Below are 14,545 nucleotides of genomic sequence, written 5' to 3' on the forward strand. Positions count from 1 at the left end.
ACCTTGAAGGGGTTGGCTGCACAACAAATAGTATAAAAAAATAGATATTTTTTTAATATAGATATTTTTTTACCCTTAAGGAACACCCATGCCAGCAACACATACTGACGCACATGAACACACATACACGAGCAAGACACAGTCTCACTTTGCTGCTGCTGTGAGACAGATTGATACAGATACTGAATCTCATTTACTAGCTTATGACACTTGCATCGCAACATGGTATGAGTAGCTTTGACAGGGAAGTAGCTATGAGCCCTTTCACATGACTGAATGACAGTGAGATGGCAGACGGAGACGACTAATTAGATAAACGCGAATAAAAACTCTGTTTCTTGTTCCCTTTGTCTCGTCCCACCAAGTGCTTTTGTGTGCCTGGAGGGAGATAAGACCTCTGATGTACCAGATGTGTAGGACACCACTGTCTGTCTGTGATTAGGCCGCAGTTACACAAAAACAGCCTGAGCGACATAGTACAGGTTCTTGTGCTGAAATCAGCAAATGTGAGATAATATATAAAAACCTGTCTGCATGCAGAAGTCTGCAGTCTTGTTTAATGATTGTATAAGAATGTTATTTTACTGTGAAGGTTAACCCAATGACACTGAAAGCATCTTGAAAATATTATATGCACTAAATAAATTTGAAAATTCAAGCGTTTTTTGGCTCACATCGTCTCATTCTAGTTTTACATTGCCTCCTTACTTCAGCTCAAAACCCCGCTAGACACAATTTTACAGTTTTCCAAACAGCATGAGGGGTAGAGATGAGTTAGATTAACATTGTGTAAAACTTAAACATGAACCTCTGCTAACTGAATGAGAGCGCTGTATTATAGTAAAGGGTAAAGAAACATACAGATGGACCAGCTGATATGTGATGGAGTGTGAGACTGCGTGTGTCACTGACCTAGCTGGGTGTGTGCCATGAGGTCTGCCAGTGCGGTAGCTGCGGCGTTGGCGTTGAGGGCTGCGTGGGCAGTGGTGTTGGTGGTGGTGACGGATCTCCCTCCCGGGTGGGATGAGGTGGATGATGCGGAGGATGAGGTGGACGAGCCCTGGATGACACGGTTAAACCAGTGCTCAACGGCTGGGTGGCCGTGGCCCTGGTAGGGCGTGGAAGTGGCCAGACGTCCCTGCCGGCGCAGCGAGCCCTCATCTTCCGACGCTGAGGAGGTGTCTGTGTTTGACAGGTCAAGACAGGGCAGCGTCACAACAAGAATATGGCGAAACATGGCAATGAAACTCTTCAGCAGGATTTAGATGATATGCTGATGATACACTATTCTATTTATGCAAACAGGAAGAAGCAAGTGAGATGGCCTGATGATTTGGAAAGAGATGCAAGTTGAAAGGCTGAGGGATGCTTGTTTTTAATGTCTTGTAGCGCATGTCTTTGATATTTGACTGCATGTAAAACTGCCACACTAACACACAGTTACACTGCAACTATACTTTCACAACACGTAAATGACAAAGTGCAATAGATTTCTCCAACAGATGGAAGAGAGTGACTCATATTTGTAGAGGACTGGAGGGGTGAGAACAAATTTGGTCTGGTAAGAAAACAAGAGGTTGTGAGGTTGTGTTTTAATACACTCAACATAGACATATTTTAATCTTTTGAATACAACAAACAAAGTCAGTTTTCCAAGAAAGTTTTTCCAAGATTTAAAAAAAAATTTCTGCTACAAACTACAGGGACGCAGGTATAACATTTTATAAATCTTGGGTATTTTGAATACACTCAAGAATACAGTTTTCAAGAAAGACGTGTCAGTGCATTTACATTTAACTTCACTGATACTGGTATTTGTGCTTGAGAATGTTGCTTCTAAAAATTGGAAATATAGATACATACAGTACATGTATAATAATCTGGTAAACTAGAGATTATCTGCTTCAGTTGTTATGAATTGGTCAGAGCCCCAGGTATTGATGACTTCGCTGTGTGAACTGTGAGCAGTTGGTCTCAGCAAAAATAGCCCAAACAAGAACAGCTTCAAAGTAAGGTAAGGATCTTTAAAAATGAACACATTCCACTGCATCTGCCCAGTTCACAGAAATGTCAGCTCTTTCAAACAGATCACTGTAGTTGCACAACAGCAGGCCAGTCTGAGATTTGCATTCTGCAGAGAACGGGATGAAAGGGCTAAAACAGCCTAAAAAAATGAAATACTAAATTCATGAAGCTTTTTTCAAATTCAACAAGAAAGATCACACTTGCCTTATGAACCATCATTTACAAAGTAAAAAAGGGGGCCTCTTCTGCAGCAACTGAGAAATGTACCAAACTCATTCACATGTGAACACTCAAAGTCTCTGAGCATGTTTTCCAAACCAAAGCTTTAGTAATGTGGGAAATCTATCCCCAGTCCACTGAGGGGATGAGAGAAAGACGTTTAGAAAACAGAGATTAATCCTGTGTGTGATCAGCACATGCCTGACGAATGTTCTAAACTAATGAGCCTTCTCTGTGATTAATCTGCCTACTAATCACTCACAGTATGTATTACAAGTGAAGTCCACCAATAGGGATCCGCAGACTCCTCCAGCTTCCTCGTGGCCTTGCAGAGGCTGTCAGAGGAAGGCTAGAGGAGGTCTGATTATAACAAGCTAAAATTTAATATCTCTACAACCAGTGGACCCAAGGGGGTTATCACGTATTCATGATTCTGTTTGTTATTCCTCTGCCTCCTTACAATCTCTCGCAGTAACCTCAACACAGTTACACAGAGGGATGGGGAAAGAGAGGGTCCGAGAATAATTGCAAAGTAGAAATAGACAGGCGAAAATAATGGAGAAAGAAACTATGAGAGAAAGAAAGAAAGAGGTTATTAGTCACAGAGAGGAATAAGAATAGAAAGTAAAGAGTGAGTCAGAGAAAGTGCTGGAGGATTCGTCGGGAGAGAGGGTTATAAAAGAACGAAAAGAAAGAGGCAGATAAGCTGAGATTTCTATCATTTTTTTGCATCAATTAAATATTACGTCGAAGCAAAGACGAGTATATAGAGCAACAGTCCAGCAGTCTAACATTAATTGGAATCCATTTAAGTGAAATAACATCATAACAGTTGGTTCCTGAATGTTACAAGTTAACTATACAAATGACATCCTATGTATTGGAGCATCCATGTGCAATCTATCTTTCTTTATATGTACCAAAATGGTAAACAACTTGCAATAACTGACTGATTACAACTTTGTGAACATTGACAGTACTCAGAAAATGTACTTAAGGTACAATGATGCTTTGAGCAAAATGCTAATGACAATGACAGTGAACTATGCGTCTCCACTTCCTCTAGTTTTGCAGAGATGAAGTTAACATATCCCGGATATGGGTGCCGCCATCTTGTGCTTTTAATGTCATTTGGAGCCAGAGTCTATACAGGAGAGATCATGGGGTGGAACTGGGTATTGATACACATGCTCGACCAATCGCAAGTAAGTCTTCGCTGTCATTCATCATCAATCGTCAAACGTTTCTCAGTGGGATAAGAACTGCCTAAAATGACAGAAACCATCTTTGAGAAAAATGTATTTAACATGTACTTTTACTTTAACCTTTTATTGGTTGGTCCATGTCCTATCCACTGACATGGAGGAAGGGAGTTTATGACCTATACAGCAGCCAGCCACCGGATGACCAAGATAGTTTAGCTTCATTATTGGGGAGCTGTCGTATCATCCATCCTTATATAAAGTCCTGTCTGGCAGGTATATTTATCATTTCCATCATCTTAGTTAAGACTGTTAGCTAATTGGCATGGAAGACAATGTATAGCTGTGGCAGCTTTCGTTCAGCAGATATTCGTTCGGGAACTACAGGAAAATTGTGGCACTAGAGGGAAATTCAGGGGATCACTACAGTTATTACAGTTCCTCTCCAGGGGGAAATGAATGTGTTCTGGATTTGAAGGATATGAATCCAATTTTTACTGAGATATTTCCGTCTGGAGTGAATTGATGGGCAGAGAAACAGACACAGTCGCTGACAGACCAACATTGCCATCCCTAGAGCTATGCTGTTAGCATGGCTAAAAATACACAAGAGAAGCAGATTACTATTGGGCATTGATTGGTGCTGGTTTTTTTTCATGTTTTCCGTGTATGATTAGTCACAATCATTATCTGTATATTACTACTATTATTACTACTGTATATTAGTACTTTTTGCTCGTATGACTACTGATTCTTCCCTGTTAGACGTTGGGTGATTAGACACATAGTTTGACTGAATATGAGAGATGCAAACAGAGAAAGAGAAAAATTGAACGATGCCTGTGTTAGATACAGATAGCAACAGCACTGGGACCTGCTCAACAAAATATTACACCACAGCACCAGTAGTTTATAAAAACTCTTCAGAGCAACTTTAAGGTTATTCTGCCAAATATCAGACATTATGTTGAAATAATGAACATAACCAATGTCACTATGCGCAACGCCTGTAGCTGCCATTAGAAACAGTAGCAGATCCCAGACCATCTTATGTGTACAGTACAGGATTTTGTGGGTCTGTGGAGCCAATCCTGTGAACATTACCCCAATATATTACAGTAGATCAACTCAGAGTGACTCAAAACAACCATGAAAAGGGCCCCTCCTCCTGCTCAAACCCCAGTGTCTGAGCTCTTAATCCGGTTACGTGCTCCTGTGTCCTCTCTTTACCCAAGACATGAGGCTCTGAGGACTCCTACCAATTAACTCTTATACACCAACAATAAAACCACGACAGAGTTTGAGAGACTTGAAAGTTTTCGACTGTAAAATATGTCACACAGATATCTTACTCGCTGATCAAACAACGATTTAGGAATTTGAGAAAACATTTATATAGTTTTTTGGCCTTGGACATCTTGCAAAAAGAAGCCACAAGCTGCAGCAAAATGACAAAAATTCAAGTGATCTGGCCCACACAATACAAACCGTTATAAAAGCAGGCGAAAGGTCGACATTTTGAGACTATGTTAAAAATCTGATTATGCAACTCATGTGGGAAGGTCTGCCTGGGAACATGATAGTGAGAACTGAGTCCTTTATAGTCCTAGAGAATGGACACATTCATCAGACTGCAAATTTCTTTCCAGTGGCAAAAGCTTGGCAACATCATCTTCGTTCACTGGACACAACAGGGAATAGGCATCCTGCACTCTGATACACATGTAAACAATCATGAGTGATTGTAAACCTCGGCTAGGATACTCTCTGGCCTGGTTTGGCAGTGGGTCTTCAGGAATAAAGGTCTCACCTGGTGGGGTGCATGCCTCCACAGATGACTGAACTAGCACAGATCGTCTCTTAGAGGGCATGGGCATCTTCCTCTCTTTGTACTTTGCCAAAGCTGCTTGGACGGCTTCTGTGTGCAAATCTACCAGAACAGACAAACACAGTTTAGCTACAGCATATAAGAGGAGCACCAGGTATAAAAAAAAAAACTTTTGGCAGTATGGACAAATCTTTACCAGATCTGAAGCGTTCATCCCGGGTGTTGGCAGCCCGGGACTTGTGTTTGGAACCTGGAAGAACTGCTTGGGAGGAGGCCTGGATTCTGTTGTCAATTTGCAGAGATGGATCTACACCTGCAGAGAAAAAAAGACCAAAGCCGGTAGAGGACAATTTATACCAGGAAATCAACAAAACGTTTATCTTCCTCTACTGTCCACAAGCTGAAATATTAATATCAGAAATAGGAGCACATACCATCTTTGCAGAATGTGTTATGGACAAAGAGCAACGCTGCTGAATATTTCTTGACCAGATCAAGTATCCACAAGCTTAAAGGTAATCCCTACTTAGGCTCCTGTCTTCTAATACAGTAGCTTGGAGTTGAGAAAGTGTTCGCTATAATTAATCCAGCCTGTCTCGCCGCTCTCCAGCTGCCTTCAAGCTTTCTAATAAGGGATGCAAATGCAAATTTTACAGTCAGACATAACAGAAAGAAGGTGATTAAGCACCATGAATGTCAAAAAGACAACATTTTCTGAGTGGAGCATTCTAAAAATTATCAAACACTCAGACTCGTCAACCTCAGACAGGGACTCATCCTTTTGCTAATGCAATTCTCACTTGAGCTTCATTAAGGAACTAATGGTTAGTATCAGTGGAGGAACCCGAGAGTAATGCCTGCTTTCGAGAGGATGTATTTAGGTGGGAAGGTTAAATGCATAGGATAAACTCAAAAATTTATTCTGAGGAGGAAAGATCCCATGAAACAAAAAGAACGTGATCATATTAGATTAATCTGACTTTGGTGTTCATCATTAAAGATCTGAATGTACACATAAATGATGTAACATGAACAATACAACTGAAGAAATCTGTTGCCCACAATCTGCCTACATTTCTCTGTTGGGCAATGAAAGGCCGTAGCGGTTATTTTAGGCAGCCTTGAAGGACAACATTAGACACAATGGAACAGGAGGCTGTACTATAACTTAGCAATATGTCCGACAGTTTTACACAGGGCATTTTCCTGGAAGCGGGACAAAGAAAACACTCCAGTTAAAAAGGATGTTTCTGTAGTTCTGTAGCTGTGTCTTGATAAATATCAACTGGGCCCATGTTTCCACTGCCTCCTGTCAGTTTTCCAAAAAATTATCCAAACCAAACAGATGCCAAAATATTACGTGGCTTTTTTTTCTGGAGCATTAGCAGCAGAGAAAACATTTAAATACGTTACTGTGTGGGTGATAATGTCGGACCAGAGCTGAACTAGAATTATCACCTCATGGCTGTATGCCTCCAGCAGCAGGTTAAGTTGTAGTTTACATCCATGTCTGTTAAGACTCATAAACATTAATGTGAAGACTTTGAAGTTGAGTTTAATAAATGGAATGTAAGTTAGGTTTTTGGGGGAAATGAAAGTGATGCATGATTCCAGGGAATAATTTCCAGTGAAATCAAACATAATAATTGATACCTTGCTGCACAAGATTAAAGTCAGACTGGATTTGGTCGTTATGAACACAAATGACAGTTGGGATTATTTGCATATCGATCGTGGAATTGAGAGCCGATCACAAGTGGCCACAGAGGACACATTCAGGACTCACTCTAATGCCAGAGTAAACAGATGAACCCAACGCTGATCACTTGTGATCGGATTTGTCAGGACGGATGTTAATTCCAGGTCTGAACATGGCCCAATAGTCACAGTGTGGATAGAGAGAAAGTCTAAATGTCCACAAATTACAGGCCAAAATTAACAGAACAGATAAAATTGACAAGACTGTAGACAGTTATGAGGTTTCACTGGGTATTGACCTGTGACCAAGCGACACACACAGAATGACTACAGAGTTCCACCAAGGGCACATTCAGCCAGTTAGATCCAACACTTCGCTGGATGGCTGATCAGACACCCGGGCCAGCCAGCCAGCCGGCCATCAGCCCACCCGGCTTTTCAGCGGCAGCTTACAGGGGATCAGCGAGCTCCACGATGTCAGCAACTCTCAGACAGCAGCAGCACAAAACACACTGCAATACTGAGCAACATCCACAAACACACTTCAACTTTACCCTATTTAATAATATGAGTTTAAATATTACACAACATAGCCAATACGGCCTGAGGACATTTAAGGACACACAATGCATAGAGCCTCACACATGCACAGGTGCACACACGCCAGACACACAAACACACACACACACCATCCCTTGAGCTTAGATAGAGATCAATATACGCTGGTGCCTTATATTGCTCTGACAGCACAGTCACACAATGGCCTTTTCCCAGCTCCCACAGGAAACAGACCTATAAAACAAGCCAGACAGGACACCAGACCCGGTTGCTGGGCAGAGCACACCTAGGAGACACACCACACTGAGCCAATCAGAGGCATGCTCCGTCACAGCAGATGTTGTTATTGGTTCACAGCGAAACCCTGATGAATTTTTAGCACCTGCCTGATGCCAACACTTATCGGTGTGGTGGCTGACAAGACGTGTGCCGTGTCTCGCTTGTAGAGAAACACTTGGCTATCAACGTGCATCAAGTTCACAGATGAATATAAGAATCACACATAAATAATCTTCCTTAATATAAACTATATATGTGTATAATATCTTAATAAAGGTGAATTAATTAAGAAAGAGATGGAAATACATTCCTCATCAGAAACAAGAAAAACAACCATACTATTATTGTATTTTTTACCATAGACTGTATATAAAGACGGTCGCCATGACTGTTCCCCAAAAGTGAAGCCAAAGCATTTGAACGCCACCTGGTGGCTGGCTGCATTATAAGTCATTATAGGCCCCCTCCATGTTAATCAATGGGAAGTGGAACAAACTAATAGGTCAAAGATTACATTACTTTGGTTTTAATTAGTTATTTGATGCTATCTGAACAGGGTTAAACGTTAGGATTCACAGCTGAGACTGACTCCTGGTCGAGCACATGTATCGATGGGACCTAGCTACAACGGCTCCATCCCGTGATCACTAATGCACAGACCCTGAATAAAGATGGCAGCGCTCATATCCGGGGTATTTTAGCCTCATTTCTGATAGTGGGAAGAAGTGGAGACGCATTCTCCATCTCTATATACAGTCTATGATTTCCATCAAGAAGGTATATACATTCCTCTGAAAAGCTGAATTTAATGCTGATAAACCTACATTCAACAAATCATGCAATTATCTATTCTTTCAGTGGCACCAAAAAAACTAAAGTATAAACAAAGGAAATTATTCTGCTCTCACAGATCTGGCTTTGTACACCAACTTTATTGCAGTTGGCACATGTTCAGTCCTATGACAACAGTGAAATATAAGACATTAAAACAGCTTGTGAAATTTAGTATGGAGCTCTGAAGCCGACAGTCTATTGGACTCCTATTTCAACCGTTCAGCTGTTAAACTCTAACCCACTGTCTCGTCGTGCTGGATGGATTTGTCATTAAAGACCAACACATCCATTCATCCTGAGAGAAGTATGTGTTGTACATGAACCACACCAAAGTGTGTCCCTCTCTGCTCTAAACCAGTCACTTCCCTGCTTTATCAGACTGTGTGGAATCGAACAATGAATGAGGGAGCAAGATAAAGATAGAAGATGAAGATGCTGGTCCGCCCAAGCTAAATAACAGGCATGCTAACTCCAGTGGAAATCCTTGAGCGAGCGGCCCACACCAGACTCTGGTTTCCACTGAGGCTTGATGTTCTGAGATCAGGCCAAACCAAAGAACGACATGGACCCTGGATAAAGGACCGAGAAGCATGAAGCATACGGCAGCAATTCCTCTCTGGGATTCACCACAAACCACCTCGTCCTTACAGTCTGCTCATGGCGGCTAGGAATGACCGACTGCATGACTGGGACTAAAAATACAATGAATTGATATACGCAGTCAATGGCCATAGACATAAGTAACACACAGATGGGAAATATCACAACCTCCTGTTCTTCAAAGCTAATACTTGTCTTCTCAAACAATTATAACCTTAATGTAAGATGGCTGGCACAAAAACGCACAAGTTGTAGTTACAAAATAAATAGAAGAAACATTCCTTAAAACTAGAACGGTGCAGGAATAAGGCAAACACCCTATCTCACCTTGTTAAAGAAAGTAGGATAAAAGAATCCTGGATCTGTCTGTTCATCTGGACCCAGTCCAAAATTAAAATTCCCCGACAATGTGTCTTCACAAGATTCACACACAATTCAATGAAATTGTAAAAAAAAAAACATACTATCTTGCAATGTTAATGAAAATGAAAAATATCCACCAGATCCAACAAGTTTCATGGTAATCTGTTCATAAATTTTTGGTGTAATCCTGCTAGCTGCTAACAGACAGGCAAACTTCCTTGGTGAACGCAATAACCGTGCTCCTGTAAAACAAGCTAATTTATTTAAAAAGCACATTATCCATACCATGAGAGTAGCATAAACAATGACAGGTGACTGAGTAACTTGTAGAATCTAGACGAGTTGTCTCCTTCCCTAGCTTGGTTAGCACCCATTTTCATTTCCATTACATACAGTGTGATAAATGGCTGACGCAAGACAAAGGCATTAATTACAGATCCAAGGGTGACAGGGCAACAACCCTGACCCGAAGAATCAAGGTCACACCAGCAAGAACACCACTAACCAGGATAGTATAAAAAATAGATGGGTCAAAAACCTCTGCAGTATCCTTCATGTGGAGGTTAATTTACTGCGTTTAAAATAACTCCTTTGTAACTTCTCAATTTGTTTTTCTACTTTGCTTAACAATTCTAATGTTGATTTTGCATAATTTTCTTTCTATTACTTTTCTCTGCAAGCTGCATTAAGGCTCCCTTCAATAAATAACCTGAATTTGCTCTTAGCAAATAAAGATGCAACAATAATTATCATTACTAACATGATCAGATTCATCATCTTGTTCTCTTTTCTGTTGCAAGGACAATTCTCTCAATGCAACACCGACAGAGGCGGTCAGAGCAAAGATACAGTAAAACCTGGTTCTGGGCAGTAAATCTCTTGCAGGCCTGTGTGCCTTACCTTGTATCTGTGGGATGTACGGTGCCAACAGCTTGCCTCTTTTCTTCTCATAGCCCTTCTGAGTGATGTCCCCTGAACAGACAGAGACAGAGAGGTACAGAGAAACAGACAGAGAGAGAGAGAGAGAGAGCAAAGAGAGGGGGGCAACGGAGAGAGATGAGTCATTAGCTCAGCTGTGTCCTGGCGGTGTGTGTGTGTGTGTGTGTGTGTGTGTGTGTGTGTGTGTGTGTGTGTGTGTGTGTGTGTGTGTGTGTGTGTGTGTGTGTGTGTGTGTGTGTGTGTGTGTGTGTGTGTGTGTGTGTGCTGGCAGCCTGGTTACACTGGCACCATAGGGCACCAGAGGAGGGCTGTGGCAGCAGATGACCAGTACAGTAGATGACCAACTGGATGTCTCTCTTAAAAAAGACAAACAGGAAGTGACACTGCAATTGTTGCTCCGTACAACCACAAAAAAACTAAAATCACACTTGACAGATATGATATTGTGGAGAGTTTCCACTGAATTCTTGAGTGATAACATCAGCTCGGCAGCGGGCATTTAAAAGATCGTTTGTCTGGTGCGCCTGGAACATGTTTCCCTCTCTGGGTTTTTTACCAGAAGTAAAAATACTGCTGATGTCAGCATCGGCATGAAGTGAATCCGCACACACACATAATTAAAAGGCAGTATGTTAAATAATCTCTGGCTACAGGTTATTTCAAAAGCCCTGAAAGGAATATCAATGTACAAGCGTTTCCAAGCCTGGAATTTAACTAGAATAATTGAAGGAAGACGAAAATGAAGGCAGAGGGAGATGGAGAGATAGGGATGCAGACAAATGGACAGAGAGAGGCTGCACCTCGAATCTATTGCTGTGAAAGGTGCTTTTTAAATAAAATTGCCTTTCCTTGCCTTGAAGGTAATATGGCTTAGTAGTGTGAAAACATTGAAGATTCAGCAATGGATTAACTCAGCAAATTATCACTACATTTAGCGGGGGGAAGAGTAGACTTAGTTAAAATGGCGATTAAAACAAGTTTGCTCAACTAAATTAACCCCAGCACTGCTTCTGTTGAGCTGCTTATATTGTTGGTGACCTGAGGTGAAACAGACTTATTGTGTGATACGATAATAAGGGAACTGCAAAATGTCACTTTGTTTACATTATTATGCAGACTGGACAAACTTTTATATATGACATATTAATAAAAAAACATCATAAGATTATCATCGTCAGATTTGTAGCAGAATAATTTAGTCATGTACATCACATTTTGGCATTTTTGTGTTGATTTGACCCTGGCAGCAGTTTAACATTTTGAAGAACCCGGCAATACAGTGTGTTACACTTTATTATCAGCTGTCACAGTGTGAAATGCTTCACTAACAGCATTTAGTCCAAGGAGAAAGAAACTGACTTATGTCACCGTAACATTGAAACGCATCCATGTCCACATGAGACCAGCTCAGAAGACAGAGAATGAGGTCACTAAGTTTGGAGTGTTTTGGCTGCTCGTGGATGATTTGGGGTTTGTAAGATGTCACCATTTCTCAGTGGATGCTCACTTTGTTTTCACATAAGGCTTTTCGATTCACACACAGTACCTCGGACACACAAACAAACAACAGTATATCCTCCTAAATATGACCTCTCTAGCACAGAATTCAACCCAACTTCTGAGTGGTCAGGTTTTCCACTGGATGTGACTTGTCAATGAGAGTTCAATGAATGGAGATCACACTGTGACCATTTTAATAATCTATACAGGCTTTCAGTGGGGGTCATTTGGGTGGAGGTCAAGTAAAAAGGGGTCAACTGGGCTATCTGGACAGAACAACCTGATTAAATTCCTCCTCCTCTGATCATATCTCTTCATCCTACCTTGGGGAGTTCTTGATTTTACTTGCTTCTTATTAATGTACAGTACATGAAGTGTTGAACCTCTATACATGTATTAAGGTATAAAGAACACAATCTGGTCCTTTATATTGATAGATTTTTAACATTTTAATTAATGCTTTCCCAAAATATTCACATGATATTACAAAATACGTGTCACAACCACATGTTGGTGTGAAGGCAGGTGTTGGTGGTCACTGCCTACTGGTCCTGAGTCACCAGTAACAGCTGAATGACTGCACTGTTAAATGTCCAGGAGAGCAGGAGGCCAGCAACAATACAGCGCTGTCCACAGACCGGCTGAGCCCGCTGACCTGACACTGACTCTTTCTGGTGATAAGTGTATGTGTGTGTGTGCGTGCGTGTGTGTATATATCAGTATATGTCTGCGTACATGCCAGCGTGTCTGAGTGTGAGCACCGCAGCAGCCAATCAGCCTGACAAGAACACAATAGAGGGCTATTCTCTGTGGTTGCTGCAAATACTGACCAGCAGCCTTGATGGCCAAGTGGCGCACACACACACACACACACACACACACACACACACACACACACACACACACACACACACACACACACACACACACACACACACACACACACACACACACACACACACACACACACACACAAAGTAATGTCTCTGTGAAGCTGAGGTCTTTTGATCTGACAACTAGCAGCTTGATTATTAAATATGGAGGAATGGACTCAAGCATTCAATGGTTAATTATGGCCCTTTAACGAATCTTAAAAAGCCAAATAAAAAAGGTCTGAGGCAAAAGAATGAAATGCACAAGTGTGTTTTCATATGCTTGCACATATGTTTGTATGTGTGTGTGTGTTCCAGGTATTTATATTACTAAATCAGTACACAGTCACATTATGGGGAATTGTATACCCTATGGGAGCAAAAATCGAGTCCCATTATATAAATCAATAGATTCCAAGGTGAAGACATGTGTTAAGGTTAGGTTTAGGTTAGGCAAGTAATAACTATGGTTAAGGTTAGAGTAAGTCTCCATGAAATCAATAAAAGTCAATGTGATGTCACCTGAAGTCATGGACTTAAAGTAAATGTGATGCAGTGTAAAGGCGACAAAAATGAAACGTCCCTTTTGCCTTGAATACACTTTGGGATTTCTCTGGGTTCGAACGTTGTTGGAAACATTTTGGAGAAAGTAAAAACAAAGGCAACAAAATATAACATTGGTCTGGTCATTTTTAGACATTTTAATGATGAGTTGGTACATATTACAGTATATCATTAAGGTTAGGATAATGGACCAAAAAGTGTGTCAGTAAATGTCCTCACAAGCATCTAAATAACCAACAAAAGTGTGTGTGTGTGTGTGTGTGTGTGTGTGTGTGTGTGTGTGTGTGTGTGTGTGTGTGTGTGTGTGTGTGTGTGTGTGTGTGACTATTTTAATGTATTCCTGAACAAACACTCCATGTCCTTCTGTGTATGAGCTTTGAACACCTCATAAAAAGAAAAATGTGAGGATTCAAAGGTCAATATGTGACCTGTCACCTGGGGAATAAACAGAGGGTGGTGGGACACAGAGAGACAGAGGGATGAATGGAGAGAAGTTTAGCACATGCACCAAATTAAATTGTCACAGGGGACAAGCTGTAGCTTATAGTATATTCGCGGCGGAATGGGAAACACTTCATTTAACCCCTGCACGCTGACTAAAGGCTTTGCCATGTAATTGAGCTGTAAAGAAAAGGCTGCATCTCTAAACAAGAGGGAGAGACGAGGGGTGGGAGAGAGAGAGGAGGCATTTCTCATGTCATGATGGTTAGACAACCAGGGGCTCAGCTGAAAGAGTTTTTTTTTAGCTTCCTCAGCCGGCATCCACCTTTATCAAAACCCAGCTTCTTTGTTCGCACCATCCCACTGCTCTGACCTCTCCACACTGCGCATTCCTGTCATCTCTTGACCTCCAAACACTCTCACTTTTTAATTACCTGCCGCAGTTCCTCCTGAGAATGTCCATATTTTTGCGGGGTATATTTGGTCGTCTTGTCAAACTCATTATCAGTCTGAAGTGACAAAAAGCTTATTTACAGCAGAGCGTGGGCATATTTTTGTTGTGGAACATCACACAATGTTGTTACCATAAAAACCCTTCTCACAGGGTCCTGAATCCAATTGTC

The 14,545-nt window shown here is 41.3% G+C and overlaps 1 protein-coding gene across 7 annotated transcripts in view; it reads right to left on the reverse strand.

The window, feature by feature from the left end:
* dip2a (disco-interacting protein 2 homolog A) overlaps nucleotides 1–14,545 on the reverse strand; it is a 79,569-nt gene that overhangs the window by 26,976 nt on the left and 38,048 nt on the right. For all 7 annotated transcript variants that reach the window (XM_047342535.1, XM_035174166.2, XM_035174165.2 and 4 more), the window contains exons 2-5: nucleotides 10,507–10,578; nucleotides 5,471–5,587; nucleotides 5,257–5,376; nucleotides 913–1,182 (exon numbers count right to left, since the gene is read on the reverse strand). In XM_047342535.1, coding sequence (XP_047198491.1) covers nucleotides 913–1,182; nucleotides 5,257–5,376; nucleotides 5,471–5,587; nucleotides 10,507–10,578 — 579 coding nt within the window. The remainder of the gene's footprint in view (nucleotides 1–912; nucleotides 1,183–5,256; nucleotides 5,377–5,470; nucleotides 5,588–10,506; nucleotides 10,579–14,545) is intronic.

Source organism: Hippoglossus stenolepis, chromosome 13 (assembly GCF_022539355.2).
Source record: "Hippoglossus stenolepis isolate QCI-W04-F060 chromosome 13, HSTE1.2, whole genome shotgun sequence".
NCBI lineage: Eukaryota > Metazoa > Chordata > Actinopteri > Pleuronectiformes > Pleuronectidae > Hippoglossus > Hippoglossus stenolepis.